Source organism: Chrysochloris asiatica, unplaced genomic scaffold, assembly GCF_000296735.1.
Source record: "Chrysochloris asiatica unplaced genomic scaffold, ChrAsi1.0 scaffold00425, whole genome shotgun sequence".
NCBI lineage: Eukaryota > Metazoa > Chordata > Mammalia > Afrosoricida > Chrysochloridae > Chrysochloris > Chrysochloris asiatica.
In genome coordinates, this window is record NW_006408943.1 from 474,019 (window position 1) to 490,029 (window position 16,011).

Genomic DNA, 16,011 nt, shown 5'->3' on the forward strand with positions numbered 1-16,011 from the left:
AGAATTGATGCATTTGAATTAATGGTGTTGGAGAAGACTATTGAAAGTACCATGGACACCAGAAGAACAAAAATTTGTTGGAAGTACATCCAAAATGCTCCTTAGAAGTCAGGATGGCCTGACTTCGTCTCATACTTCAGACATATTATCAGGAGGGACCAGTCCCTGGAGGAGGACATCATGCTTGGTAAAGTGGAGGGTCAGCGAAAAAGAGGGAGACTCCCAATGAGCTATATCGGCACAGTGGCAGCAGCAGTGGGCTGAAGTGTAACAATGATCGTGAGGATGGTGCAGGACCTATGTGTGCACAGGGTTGCTGTGAGTCAGAACTGACTCGACGGCACCTAACAACACCAAGAGCCAGAAGAATGAACATATCTATTTGTTCATTCTTCAGGTAATACATGGTATATTAGGTATTCTTGTATGTTCTATATTTATGCATATTTTTGCAGCTCATATAAATGCATGTGCAAAAATATCATCTGTCACACACACACACATACGTAATCTTGAATGGTTGACCTTTTTACCTTCCCACTCCTATGGTTTCCACGTGTTTACTAATAAAAAAGTTTAACGCTATGCAATTGTTTTTTAAGTATGCTTTGGTCACATTTCATAGGCTTTGATCTGTATTGTTCTTCACTCCTAATTTGTTTATTTCAATTTTTATTTCCTTTTTAACTTGAGTTTAAGTGTTTTAAATCATTCCCATATTAAATGATACTTATGTGTAGCTATTAAAAATATCATGCCCATTCATATGGAACATTTCTACTCATCTTCGTAAATCTGGCTCTAATGACATGTCCTCAGTAGACCTTTCTCGTCAACATTCTCGCATACATTGTAGGTACTCTTGTTTATTTTATAGTAGGTTGTTAAGTACCATGGAGACGGTTCTGATTCATAGTGACTCTGCACAGGGTTTCCGAGGCTGCAAATCTTTATGGGAGCAGAAAGCCTCATCTAGCTCCTATGGAGCCGTTGGTAGTTTAGTTGGCAACCCAACTCGTAACCACTACACTACCAGAGCTCCTTTTGTTGTTGTCAGGTGCCATCGAGTCGGAACAGACTCATAGTGACCCCATGCACAGCAGAACGAAACAATGTCCGATCCTGGGCCATCCTCACCGCTGCCACACTTGAGTCCATCAATGATGCCACCTGGCCAATCCATCTCGTTAGGGGTCTTCCTCTTTTTCTCTGACCCTCCACCTTACCCAGCATGACATCCTTCTCCAGCGACTGTTTCCTCCGGACAATATGTCCAAAGTATAAGAGATGAAGCTTAGCCATCCTGGCCTCCAAGGAGCACTCTGGCTGCACTTCTTCCAAAACCAAGCTCCTTTAGATAAATATAAAATACAATCTTAGTCCTCATGTGGCAATTCTTAGGTTATTGTAAAATAGTGGCCTTCCCACTACTTTTGGGATGTATCAGTCAGGTTTACCATGGTAACAAGTTCTCCCCAAATCTCAGTGACTTAAAACAAGGTTTGTTTCTCCCTGTGGGGTGTTGGTTGTGTGCTGCTGCGCTCATTGCCTTCACTCAGGGACCTTGACTGATGGGGCAGCCACCATCTTGAATGTTGTTTCTAGGGAAACCTCTGGCCCAGAAATGACAAGTCACTCCTCCCAGCTCATGGACTAGCACTAGACACATACATCACCCCATCCCAGTGGGCTGGGAACGTCCCCTAATTTCTGCTCAGAAGGTGAAAACATGTAGCTATTTGGCACAGATTTTTGGTTTGTCAAACACTCAAGACTGTTATGGTGTCCTGGCAAGGCGGTCTGGTATAAGCACTGGACTGCTAACCGCAAGGCCAGCAGTTCAAATTCACCAGAACTGATGCATTTAAGTTAATGGTATTGGAGAAGAATATTGAAAGAAACCCTATGTAGGGTCACTATGAGTTAGAGCTGACTCAATGGCAAGAACAAAGATTAATATAGGAAGAGTTCATGAGCAGGGACAGTTTTAATTTAACTTTATACTACCCACTGTTGTCCGGCTTACAGCAAAGCATTGTGGGCATGTTTGTGAAGTAATGAACTAATCAGGACTCTGAAATACAAGGGCTAGAACCCCAACTCAAAGTAACAGAATCATAGAAGGGAATCCATTGGCTCATGCCATGGAAAGACCAGAGCTAGAGCTGATGCTCGGCCTGGCTGGATCCTAGCATTTGAATGATATCATTGGGACTTGATGTCTCCCTCCCCCATCACCTTTCAGCTCTACTGCCTTCAGTGTTAGATTGCCTGCTAGGTAGGGTTTCTCCATGTGGTTGCCACCAGAGCGGCAGGGTTACCCTTGGCTTTGGTGGTGGTGGTGGTGATGGTGATGTGTTATGGAGTCGGTTCTGACTAATAGCGACCCTGTATAGGGTTTCCGAGGCTATACATCTTTACAGGAGCAGAAAGCCTCATCATTCTCCCACGGAACCTGTGGTAGTTTCTAACTGCTGATCTTGTGATTAACAGCCCAACTCGTAACTGCTATGTTACCAGAACTCCTTTAGCAATCCCAATAGAAAGAACTTCGTTACCCAGTTGTTCCAATAAAAGTTCTGAGATGGGGTCCCACTGATCTGCCCTTATCTTAACCATGAGGTGCTTAGGGACTGAGACAGTGAGTCTTGAGTGGGGTTTGGGCTAGCTCCACTTAGACTAGATGGCTGAGGTTGGGAGGGTGATTCCGCAAAGGAAAACCCTTGATGCTGCTCTCAGAAGAGGAGACAGAAGCAGCAGATGTTGGACACACAATGGATGGAGATGCTTGCTCTCCTGATGCCAAGTCCCTGTTCTTCCCCGATAACTGTTCCTTCTACTGCATGCTGTGCTCCAGCACTGGCCACTGTCTCCTGCGTTTTGAGCAGTGGATGCAGAGATAGTAGTGGTGCCTGCCATGTGGGAGGGATGCAAAGACCAGTGAGAAACAGGCTGCCCTCAAGAAGCCCACCATCTAGAGGAGGACTGGGCACAGAAAAGAGGCAACATTATGTGAGGCTAGCCACATTTGGAGTCTAGGAGTACTGTGGGCAGTGTGCACTGTCGAGGTTCAGGTGGAGGGGGCACTCACTTTGGGGTTCTAAGGTTGACCCAGTTGCCCTCTGAGAGAAATGTCTTTCAGGATGATGGTCTCTGTGCCACTATCTTCTCATGTGTGCTGAGAGCCGTTTGATTCCCTAAGACTAAGATCTCTTAGGTACACCAAAGGTTTAGGATCTTTGCCTGCCAGAGAAGAGCGTGCACCAGTTGCTGGAGGCTCAGGACTTGAACGTTGTGCAAATGTGCTCTAGCAGCAAGCATTATGTCCTTCTCAGTTCCTCTCTGGAACCGGCAGACTTGCATGGATGGAACCTGATTTCATTTGGTTTATTTAATTTGGATTTATCGCTGTGCTCACATCACTTTAGTATAATTGCTGTCAGCCCTGGTTCCAAGCACTTGAAGACATTGCCTCCCAGGATCCAATAGGAGAGACTTAAATATCCACTAGTGTTTAACTTATGATGGAAACTTCTCATGCTTCACTATTTTACCTACTTATATGGGTCCTCTGGAAATCTTAATGATACGCGGCTGTCACTATAAGTGAGGTCTTTTGGCTCTCCGTTATGAATAATCCCTTTTATTTTTTTTCTATAAAATTACATGGCACCCAAGGCCCATTTATCACCCAGTGTGAGCTAGTGTGTACAGGGCCACTAGAGGGCGCTCCGTCTTTACTCTTTGTGACTTGGCTCCCTGACCCATATTTCTCTTTTGAACGCTCCGGTGGTGTCAGAATTTTGGTCTGTTTGCTTAAGGGATTTAAAAAGCAGCCTTGTATCAGGGGCCATTGAATATATGCCACTATGGTGTTTCCCAGAACATATCGAGTCCGACTCTTGGCATTGTTGTGACCTTCGTCTGAAGCATCCTCTCTGATGGCCCCTCCCTTGCGGGGAGTTGGTGTAATTTAGTTACGCTGCAGCAGGGCACAGGTGTAAGGAGCTTGGTCCGCAGAAATGGTGTGCACCTGATCCCTTGCCTAGCAGTTCCTTCTGTTGTACAGAAGCTCGCTGTGAATCAGAGCTGACGTGACAGCATCTCACAACAACAACAACTAACCAGCAGTGCTAAGGAAGACAGGCTTGATGACCTCCTTCTGTATACTTTACAACCAAGAAAAGTCCATGGAGCAATTCGCTCTGTAACATTAGGGGAGATGGGGATGAGAAAGATTCAACTTGATGGCAATCAGCAACAGCAGTAGGGGGTGGGGACTAAAACTATAGAGCAACTGTCTGGTCTCCCTCCACAGAAGTCGATATGCAGATTGTAGAGTATTTTAAGGTGCGTCTTGCAGGATAATGACTGCCCACCCAAAGTTGGGGCCTCAGGCCCTCATCAGTTTTTAAGTTCTAATTTGAGCTCTTCCAAAAGTCTGCTTGTTTCCCCCCTTCCTGTGATCAAAAATCTTGGGCAGAATAATCTTTTCCCTCCACACTAATTAGGAATCTAGGCCTTTCAATGGGGTTGTCTTGGGGCCTCCTAGTGTGTTGATTATCATTCAGTACAGATAGATCCATTCTTCCCTTGGGAAAGTGGCTTTTACGATAATCCGTTAGATCTCAGTGACTGTGTCTTTAACCACGAAGGGTCCTTCCTTCAGAGCCAGCTGCTTACTTCTCTGACATCACCAGACAGATTCCAACCTCTGCTCTGGTCCAAAGCCTGGGCCTTCCCCTGCCTTTGGCCTCAGCTGCTGTGAGTTGCTAAGCAACTGCTTCCTGTGCAGCCACCTCGCGTCTCCTTCAGGACTGTCTTCTCTCATCGTAGAACTGACCCTTCAATTAAACACAGGTGGTTCTGTTCCCCAGAGCCATCCGTGCTGCGTGCTGAGCGGTCCCCTTGCTGAGCTCTCTCTTGCCGACTGTCCTCTCCCCAGTCAGCTCACAGAAATATACAATGACACAGAGCAGAAGCCTTCTCAGGAAACACTGTACATTTTGTGAGCTGGGGCATCAGCACTGCTTCTGACACAGGGCCACTGTTGCCCGGGAAGGTGGTGGTCCTCGGGAACCCCTCCCATGTTCCCAGGACTCTAGCTCTCCCACCTGGGAAGACATCTGATGAAGACCACTGCCCGATCGCTAATATTTCTTATGTTTTCCTCTTTCTGTGGGCCGAGTGCAGTGCAGGCATATGGCAAGCAGACATTTCTTGGATAAGTCAATCTGTGAACACGGGAAAGTAAAGGTGGTGACAGTAGCCTCCTGCCCCTCTTGTTGTTCATTTCCACTTTAACGTGTACAGCTTGAGGAGATGCATGGCTACTTGTTGGAACCCCAGGTCAGGAGCTGGCACTCAGCATCAGCACTCTGAGCCCCCGTGGCCACAGGACTTTTGCACATGACTGGCAGATGCCACCAGGACAGAGCACTAACAGCTGGTGTGACTGGAGCACACCAGCGGCTTCCTTGTGTTGTTGTGGTAGGGGACAGCTTCTTGCTCTCAGGTTCTGATATCTGTGGGTGATCCCTGAGGGTGGTCAGAGGAGAAGCAATGCTTGGGGTCCCCTCCTTTGGGAGGACTAGGTACCCAAAGGCTTGGGAGGCCTGGGCTGGCTGCTGAGCACCCGTTCTGTTTATGACTGTGGTTTGGATGTCATCACCCTTCTAACAAACCATTTCATTCCATTTTCTCTACCCGACATGCGTAAGTGTAGGTCGCTTACTGACGGGTCTCCCTGGGATGGAGGAGGAGCTCTGTGTGTGTCCCGGGCTCTCACGCCCATTTGGGTCCTGCTGGAGCAGTGTTCTGGTCACATTGTAATTTCTGCTGCTCACCTTGCCACAAGTGCCTCCTGAGAGAAAATGCTTGACGACGTGAAAGGCATCCCTCTTCCTGAGTTTGGAACAGGCTTCAGGTGTGCACAGGCATGCGACGGCACCCTCTCCCTAGGAGGAAGCCACCTGCATTGTAGTCAGGCACACAAGTCCCACTTGCGGAGAGAACAGGTGGGACAGTTTCTAGAAGTGGAAACTGCTTGGGGAGTCATTGAGTGTCAGGCGAAAGGAATCTCTGGACAGGAGGAGAAGCTGGCCGCAGCAGACTTTCTTTATTCCCAACAGTCCGTGTGGACCCTTTTCAGATCCCAGCTAACTTTGGTGTCAAAGAAAACACTGGTTTAGTTCCTGTCTGTTGGTTCTACCAACAGCTCTGTGCACTTGAGGTTGTGCCGGCAACGAGGCTTCTCGATCCCCAGAGCTGCCATGGCAGAACTGTGTCCCTGACAGCTGGGTGTCTGGGGAAGATGCCCAGCTTGTGACCAGGTGTCCTGTGAACAGAGGAGTGACCAGTTGTTTGCTGGGGAAGACTGTGTTTCTCAGCGCTGGCATCCCGAGTGCATCCCAGCGTGATGTCAGACCCTAGCTGTGACACAAGAGGTCTTAATATAATTTTGTTTAAGTGGTTTTTAATTCTACATGTAACATGACAACATGTAACATATACATACATGCTGTAAGCTTGTACATACATAGATGTTTGTGTATGTTGTTGTAAAGTGCTGTTGAGTCAGTATAGGGTTTCCAAGGAGCAGATGGTGAGTTTGAACTGCTGACCCTGTGGTTCAAATGGACCTTTAGATCCAGTGCTTTAACCTAAGCATGCACCACAGAGTTCTCGTGTACATGTATCTTTGTGTATATATTGTTGTTGCTGTTACTAAGTGCTGTGCAGTCAGTTCTGACTCATAGTAACCCTGTATAGGGTTTCCAAGGAGCAGCTTGTGGGTTTGAACTGTCGACCTTGTGGTTTGCAGTCTGGTGCTGATCGTACAGCACCACATCAGGACTCCTGGGCTCACCAGTGGGTATCTTTTGAATGGTGCCCAAATCTCTTTTTTCTGTTTTTCCTTCAGGAAGATCCAACTGCACAGTAAGTCCAGACAACAAGGATTGCCTTGAAAAACTCCCACACAGTAACCAATCCAAGGGTGTGGGGGTAGGGAGCATGTGAGGAGATGGGATGTGGGGCTGGGCACAGCTTTCCTCAGCAGGCAGCTGCTCCCTGACCAGAGGACACCGAGGGCCGCTCCTGAGGGCCAGGATTAGATTCTCTTAGCAGAAGATAATGGCGCCATTTCCTGCCATTTCCCTCATTACAAAAACCTTCCTGTGGAGTTTTCAGTTCCCATTTAGGGTAGAACAAAGTTGAACTCGGCTTGCTGGTTTTCTGGTTGGTCTTTTAGGCTCTTTTAGGAAGGAGGGAGGAGGGAGTTTTAGTGGGTGGCAGCCAGGGGACTTCTGCACAAGCTCTGAAATCGCCTGCCAAAGATGCTTGAGGGAATTGGGTGAGCTGCGCGAGTTCAAGGACACTTGGCCCTGAAAGATTTCCTGTGTGCATTTTGCCTGTTATGCCTGTCTCATTCCTGGGATGCCACGAGGCTGCTGGAGGGGTTACAGCTTCTTCTTGTGGGCTGTTAAGTCAGTGTGGCTCAGACTAGCCCTGTATGGGGTTTCAGAGAGGAGCTAGTGGGCTTGAACTGCCGACCTTGCTGTTGGCAGTGCTGTGCTGATCTTGCAACATCACACCAGGACTCCTAGCTCCCCTCAAAGCAGTGAACGGATTTCAGGAATTACAGGGACCTCTGATCAGCAAGCATCAGAGTTTTTTGGACCCAGTGCTGGACACCTCGGAGGCAGGGGTTGCCATGAAGGTGGCACCACCTCCAGCCTTCTCAGAGCGCCCTGCAGCTGTGGCACAGCCATGCCGATGGTGCTGGGGTGGGGACTTCCGAGGTGGTGGTGGAGGTTTCGTCAGGGTGCAGAGCTGCACAGCAGACCAGGGACTCAGTGCTGAGTCTGCAGCTGATGAACTCGGATCTCCGCACTGGCCGGCCGGCCATATGCTGGGTGCATGGTGACGCAGGGGCTCTTGTTGACCAGGGCTCAGAAGGGGCCCTGCTGCCAAGCAGGGCCATGTAGAAAGGAGGCAGGAGAGCTCACCACAGGAGGGTGACAGGGGAGCAGTTTCTCAGGAGCTCCAGGTTTCCCTGGATGTTTGATAAGTGATGGTGTCTACTTGGAGTGGACAGCATCCTCCTGGGAAGGGGACTGTGGTGAGTTAGGGCATGGCCACAGGACTGGAGAGAGAACTGGTCACCCAGGCCAGTGAACACCCAGGGCTCAGCTGGTCTGGGACAGCTGATTCCAGTCTGGGCTTCTGGTGGGCTGGGGAGGCCCAGTCATCAATAGCTCAGGGTCTGCCTGATGCAGCCACCTGAGACTGGATGCGGGTTCCTGGAGAGTAAAGGCAGGGGAAGTTGGTACACCAAAGCTCAAGGTGTCTGAGCCCCTAACACAGATAGAGAGTAGTCATGTGCCCACAGCACGGGGAGTCTGGGAGATTGTGGAGATTTTAGCTGCCCTGGGGTCCCGGGCTCTGGAGCTCTTTGTGCAGCCTCGGGATGTGGAAGCAGCACACAGGCCATAGCTGGGCAGGTGCAGAGCCAGCCTCGGTCTAGACCGTTCTCAGCCCCTAGCTGGGGGAGAGCTCCTGGAGAGCTGGCGTCTACTTTCTGTGAGGTTAGCTCCTGCTGCTGCGAGTCCTTCCAACTCACAGTGACCAAATAGAACAGATTAGAACTGACCCTATGGTTTCCATGGCTTACTATTTACAGAAGCAGACTGCGACATCTTGTTTCTGAGGAACATCTGATGGGTTCAGTCAGCAGCCACATGCCTCAGCACTACACCACCAGGGCTCTGTGCTCCTGTGGTTGACGGCAGAGGGAAGGCCCTTGCTTGTGGTCAGTCATGGAGCTGTGGGTGTAGGTTGCATGGGGGTGTCGGCCTGAGGCTGAGCATCCTGGATCCACAGGTGGGGAATATGGCCCCCTAAGAGGGCGGAAAAGCTATGGGTGGGCATGTTCGAGCCTCTACTGTGTCAGATGAATCTCATTCTCATCAAACCCACGTACTCCATCCACATGTTCACAGGGACGGTGAGGGGACCCAGTGGAGAAGGACAGGTGACTCACAGTGCAGATGTCCTTGGTAAAGGACTGAGCGCAAGTCCCGTTCACCTAAAGCAGAGGTGGCAGGAAGCTGCTGTTTATCTAAATTTATGTTGGCCACGGTTCATAGTTCAGTGGTACAACCCTCGCCTTCCATGTGGGAGACCCAGGTTCAGTCCTGGCCAACGCCCCTCATGTGCAGCCACCACCTGCCTATCAGTGGGGACTTCTATGTTGCCCTGATGCCAAACAGGTTTCAGCAGAGCTTCTGGACTAAGATGGAGTAGGAAGAAAGGACTGGCAATGTACTTCCAAAAATCAGTGAACGCCTTATGAATCCTAACAGTGCAGGCCCAACTCGGTGGGCAGCTACCAGCGTGTCATTACACAGGCTCGGAGCGTCATTCCCAGATGTGCTGGAGAAGCTGACAGTGACTTGGCTGGGTGGGTGCTAGGTCTGTCAGCCTGCTGACCCACCCTCTGCTTCCTCGTAGGCCCGCCAGCACCACCAGCCTCCAGGCTCGCTGCCACCCAGGACTCACCCGTGGGACCAGGAGTAAGTCCCAGCCACCAGGCTGCATCATGTGCTTAAGGCGAAAAAGCTCTTTTCACAATCTAGGGGGAAAAAAAAGATTTAAAGTTCTGAGTGTGAGAAAAGTCAGTTTGCATTTTTACAAACAGCTGATCTCCTGTTAGCTTTCATGGGGCTGGGAGGGGTCCTGCCCAGGCAGAGAGGCCATCATGGGGGGCTGCCTCCAGTCCCCATCTGCCCTCGCAATGTGCCAGGGGTGGGGAACTCCTCACTGACTGGGAATAACCCTCCATTTCCTACCTGAGGGTGTGCCAACACTTTTAAAAATGGGACATTCTTCCCGACAGTAATGTCCAGCCCCAGGGCTGGGCACACTCAAGGACCAGGGGGCTCGGGGTGGCTTCAACTGTGTGCTTGAACACAGAAGATATGTGTTCCTCCTGATGACCCCGCCTGCCAGCATCGGTCATGGAAAGGACCTTCTGGGAAAGTGGAACAGCCCAGTATCAAAGGCTGCGCCCAGGAAGTGACTTGAACGGGCACTGTGTAGCTTGTATGCCGGATCAGAAATGAGGATTGTGTTTGCTTTTTGGAGTTCCTGCTGGCCTAGCCCCGATCCTCCTATAGCAGTTTCCATGTCCCCCGTTAGTGTTGAGGGACCACAGCGAGGCACTGTCCACTTGCAAAGGCGAGACAGGCCCCTGATAACTGAGGAGAGATGACCAGGCCCCAAAGATCTCTCACATCCCCGCAGAGCAGCCAGGGCCCCAGTGCCTCCTACCCCACTTGCCCTTTCCTGTGCCCTCCCTTCCTTAAGTCCAGCTGTCCTGTGGAGAGTGAGTGTCCAGAGCGACCATGCACATTGGAGATAGTCCAGGATTAAAGACGCTTGTCTTGAGTCGGGAGTGGGTCCTCTCACTCCACGTCAGCATTCACTTCCTGAACACTCTCAGTGTATGTGGAAGGCTCACCATGTGTCCAGGAATCAGCCCCCCTTACTCAGCCAGCCTGTGATTGATTGTCCCCACTTCACAGGTGAGTAGACTGAGCCTGAAAAAGGGTTAGGTGAGTTGTCTAGTGAAGTGGCAGAGTGGAAATCCCATCTCTAGCTGTGTGTGTGACCAGAACCCTGTCAGCTGCCACTGTGGTCGTTGCCCGAACTCAGAGGATCCGTCGGAGGAACGAGGGTGTTGGAGTCAGGAGGGGTGTTGGAGGTGATCCAGTCCCTGACAGGTCCTAAGACAGTCCACCCCTGCAGCCCGAGAGGGGAGGGAACCTGGGTTTCCTGGCTTTTTCTTTTTCTGTTAGTTTTTCCTTGTTAACTGTGTTTTTATTCCAGTATTACAGTTTGGGGAAAATGAGAGCACCACGCCTCCTGTAATTATAATAAACCTAAAGCCAGCTCCAGGTTCTGTCAGGAGACTTGGTAGAAGTCCCATTTTGTGTCCCAAGGGTCCTCAGCAGTGTGTGTGGGAGGCCCTGTGAAGAGAACGCGGCAGGGAGGGGTGGTGTCCCACTCTCACCAGAACTCTCTCCTTCTCCAGTTGTCCATCTCCCAGTTGGTAGCGTCCCCGCAGTCCCTGGGCCAGTGCCGGCTACCTAGACCCTCACCATTGCAGGGTGATGGCTCACCACCAGGCCCAACACAGGCGGTAAGTGCCCCCGTGCCTCTGCCAGCTTCCACAGGGGATGGTTCTGTGTTTGTAACTTGTGCTGAAGGCTCTTTTAATGCAAGCTCGGCTTGTCCTCAGTTAGGTGTCGAGGACAGGATGCCACTGAGCTTGAAGAGACGTGGGTTACAGGGACCTGTGTTTTCAGCTTTTGAACTAAGCGTACCATCATGGTGTCTTTGAGGAGGGACACAGGGGAGAGTTTGGCTCTTGAAGCGTGCTGCCCTGGGCTCAATTTCAGGTTTTTGTGCTCCTTGATAAGACAAAAAGTTAAACTGCCCTTAGATCTCTGTGCACAAAAGGAAAAGAGGACATGCTGTAGATAAAGACAGACAACAGGCCTCATCCCCCAGGCTCGCTGTCCTTGCCGGCTCAGCAGCTCAAGAGGAATTAGGGAAACCCACTCCTGGGTTCCGATGGACTGAGTGGCAAAAATAGGCCTTTGCTTCCACTGCCCTTGGGGATTTGCATGGAGTTTTGTCTCAAAACCCTGCAAATTGCAGTCTCTTTCTGAAAGTATGTTGAGGAAAAAGAACTCCAATTACTGGCTCATTTGGAAATACAGATACTGGCATGACATGCCTTATTCTAGAACATGCTAGAACTCATGCGTTTGTGAAGAACTGGGGTGTCTTTCTATTATTGGCACCCGAGACATGTGCTGGGAGTGCCTCTGGCACTGTGGTATTCCTTTTGTTCTGAAACAGAAAGTTTGACACTCAAACTTGAAAGCGATACCTGGCTCCCAACAAGCTCTTCGTGTGGACATGCTCACGAGTCTTCTGTGGGGGTGTATGAGGTGGGGCACAGGAAATGACTAGAACACTCAGGCAGTGTGGGGTCAGGACAGAGAACCCTCCGGGCTGAGACCACAGCTTACCTTTGACTGGTGAAGGAGGCTCCATCTTTCTGTTCTCTGAACACATTTTTTTGTGTTAATCTTGGGCATCAGGTATCTACCACGGAACTGACTTGTTCACAATATCGATGAATCCATCTTTATTGTGTTTAGACTTAGCCAACAGGCTGTCCAAATGGGAGTACAGGACACGCGTTTGATAAGCAACAAATGGTATATTTGCATAAGAATATCCCAATTAAAGAGGCCTGTGGTTAAACACTCAGCTGCTAACCACAGGGTCAGCAGTTTGAATCCACCAGCTGCTCCATGGAAGACAGATGTGGCTGTCTGCTCCTTTACAGATTACAACCTCAGGGACCCTATGGTGTCAGATCTACTGTGTCTTACAGGGTCACCATGAGTTGGTACCTAACACCAACAACGCTGTCAAGTTGGTTCCGGCACACAATGACCCTGTAGAGGGTTATTGAGGTTGTCAAGTTGTATGGGAGCAGAGAGCCTCATTTCTCCTGTAGAGAAGCTGGTGGGCTCGAATTGCTGACCTTGTGGTTCCCATTCCAGAGCTTATCCTGTTACAGAGCCACCAAGCTCCCAGATATTGCATGGGACATACTTAGATTAAGAATACTTTTTGTTTATGCAAAATTGAACTTTAACTGGTGCTTCTGTTTTTCATTGGCTAAATCTGGCAGCTCTACAGGCCCTCTTATGTGCGGGAACACCGCTGATGCAGGTGGGGATCCTCACTTGGGGGGGGTGTCTCATTTTGTTCGGCAGGAGGTCCCCTTTGAGGGCAGCATCTCTCACCTGGAAGCTAACCTGAGCAAGACTTCTGTGGTCCTGGACACGTGTGTGGCTGAGCAATTGCAGGAACTGCCTTTCATGCCCTTGCATGCCCCGATCATTGTTGGGGCTCAGACCAAAAGGTGAGGCAGTGGCTCTGATGGGGTTTGGACCAGGCAAGTGCTTACGTTCTGAGCAATGGGCTATCCACATCGAGGCCTGTTTCCAGGCCCGGCTGCCTCTACCTGCCCTTCTCTGGGTGACTGGTTGATGACTGCTCTCTGTTCCAGCTCTGGAAATGCGCTATCTCGGGCCTCGATGGTGCTCCTGCAGGCGTCTGGCTTTCCAGAGATCCTGGATGCCAATCAGCAGCCAGCGGAGGCTGTGAGTCCCACAGATCCCGTGAGATTCAGCCCTCAAAAGGAAGAGGCAGACTGTTTACAGAGCAATGAAATTGTGCTGCAGTTTCTGGCCTTCAGCAGGTAAAAACCCTTCCCACGCCACTCTCTCCCTGGCTTGCACACTTCCTGCTGTGCTGAATAGAAGCGTCTGTGTGGCTCTGACTTGGTGGAACTGTGAGCCCAGGTATTATCAGATTAAGGGATGCTCTTTGTGTTTGATTTGAGATAGTTACTGCCCCCACCCTCCTATCATGTGTCTTCACCTGCTAGGAGTGCTATAGCAGAAATGCTTCGAGGGGGTGGCTTTAACAAAGAGAAGCTTATTTTCTCACAGTTTAGGAGGCTAGATGTGTGAACTCAGAGCTAGATGTGTGAACACAGGTCCTTCTGTCCTTTCAGTTTCTGCTCCTGAGTTTCTTGGTGAGCTTCATGTGGTGTGGCATCTTGCTCCCCCCGTCTGTGCTTCCTTGCCTTGTGCCTAGTCTGCTCTCTTTAGATCTCAAAAGTGAGTACGTTTAAGACGTGCCATCTACTGATATGGCTTCAAAACTATGACAATGGAAACTATACCCAAATGGGATTCCATCCGCAAGTACAGGGGTTAAGATTCTGGCACCAAGGAGCACTGGTGGTGCAGCAGTTAAGCACTCTGCTGTTCTCAAAAAGGCCAGAGATTGGAACCCTTCAGCCTCTCTTTGGGAGAATGGTGCAGCCTGCTTCCATAGAGGTGACAGCTTTGGATACCCTACAGGGAACTTCTCTGTCCTATGGATTGGATGGAAATGGGTTTTTTAAAAAATAATTTCAACATGTATTTTTTGGGGATGCACTCAGTCCCTAACACTGTGTTTGGCCTGATTCCCGTGGCCCTTAGTTAGAGTGTGGATGGGTGTGTGACTAGTCCGAGGTGTTGGTGTCACCTGGGGAGCAGCATCATACATTCCTGAAGTGCTCAGGAGTCCACCAGCTCACTGAGAACCCAGTAATGCCATTCCTGTTGGTGGATGAGGGGTGTCTTATTGCGGTCTGCAATCTGCAGGGCCCGGGATGTGTCATCGTGCAAGTGTGACAGCAGCCCTGGTCCCCTGCTGTGGATAATTGATTAATTGGGAACTGTTATTGGACCTAGAGTATCTCAAGACCACAGGAGCACGCCGTGGCCAAAGACTGTGTATTTCACCTTCCAGTTCTACCGCTTCCCACCTGCCACCACGCCCCGGCTGCAGCTGGTCAAGCTGGATGAGGTTGGGAAAAGCACCTCAGGCCCCTTGTCCCACATCCTTGTGGCGATGAACAAAGACGGCTCCTTTGATGCTGGTACGGACTGTTCAGAGGGTGAATGGGGGTGGTGCCGGCACTACTGTGTTTTGAAAATCTAGTATTTAAAAAAGTTTACTATGAAAACTTTCAAGCACATATACAATTTGGGAGAACCGTGTAATGAATCAAACCGCCAGCTGCTCAGCAATCAACTCTATCCTGATGCAGTTTTCTCCCCGAACCACACTTATTTTGAAGCAAAGCTCAGACCTGCTATCTCTTCATCTATACATACATCTGTCTGTATAGCTAAAAAACTAAGGTGTCCTTGTTGTTGTTGTTAGGTGCATCAGGTTAGTACTGACTCGTAGCGACCTAATGCAGAGCAGAACAAAATGCTGCCCGATCCTGGGCCAGCCTCACTACTGTTGCCACACTTCAGTTCATCGATGCTGCCACTTGGCCTCTTCATCTTGTTGGGGGTCTTCCTCTTTCTCTCTGACCCTCCACCTTACCAAAGATGATATCCTTCTCCAGTGACTGGTCCCTCCTGACAACATGTCCGAAGTTTGACCATCTTGGCCTCCAAGGAGCACTCTGGCTGCACGTCTTCCAAAACGGATCTATTGGTTCTTTTGGCACCCCATGGCACCTTCAGTACTCTCCTCCAACACCATAACTCAAAAGCATCAATTCTTCTACCGCCTTCCTTATTCACTGTCCAGCTTTCGCATGCATATGAGGTTATTGAAATTACCTTGGCTTGGGTCAGGCGCACCTTAGTCCTCAAGCTGACATCTTTGCTCTTCCACACTTTAAAAAGGTCTTGTGCAGCGGATTTACCTAATGCGATATGATGTTTGATTTCTTGATGACTGCTTCCATGAGTGTTGATAGTTGATCCAAGAAAAATGAAATCCTTGACAACTTCAATATTTTCTCCATTGATTAGAATGTTGTTTATTGGTCCAGTGGTGAGGCTTTTTGTTTTCTTAACGTTGAGATGTAATCCATACTGAAGGCTGTGCTCTTTGATCTTCATCAGTAAATGTTTTAAGTCCTCTTCACTTTCAGCAATCAAGGTTGTATCATCTGCATATTGCAGGTTGTTAATGAGTCTTCCTCCAATCCTGACACCACGTTTTTCTTAATAGAACCTAGCTTCTCGGATTATTTGCTTAACATACAGGCTGAATAAGTATGGTGAGAGAATACAACCTTGTTGCACACCTTTCTTAATTTTAAAACATTCAGTGTTCACATTTTCTGATCAAACAGCTGCTTCTTGGTCCATGTACAGATTCCTCATGAGCACAATTAAGTGTTCTGGAATACTCATACTTTGCAATGTTGTCCATAGCTTGTCACGATCTACACAATCGAAAGCCTTTGCATAGTATATAAAGCACAGCTAAACATCTTCCTGATATTCTCTGCTTTCAACCAAGATCCATCAGACATCAGCAATGATATCCCTCGTTCCA

The 16,011-nt window shown here is 49.4% G+C and overlaps 1 protein-coding gene across 1 annotated transcript in view; it reads left to right on the forward strand.

Moving 5' to 3' along the window:
* NPHP4 (nephronophthisis 4) overlaps positions 1-16,011 on the forward strand; it is a 168,554-nt gene that overhangs the window by 86,247 nt on the left and 66,296 nt on the right. The window contains exons 11-15 of the mRNA XM_006876919.1: positions 9,514-9,575; positions 11,096-11,203; positions 12,861-13,009; positions 13,157-13,348; positions 14,397-14,584. Of these exons, the coding sequence (XP_006876981.1) occupies positions 9,514-9,575; positions 11,096-11,203; positions 12,861-13,009; positions 13,157-13,348; positions 14,397-14,584 (699 nt within the window). The remainder of the gene's footprint in view (positions 1-9,513; positions 9,576-11,095; positions 11,204-12,860; positions 13,010-13,156; positions 13,349-14,396; positions 14,585-16,011) is intronic.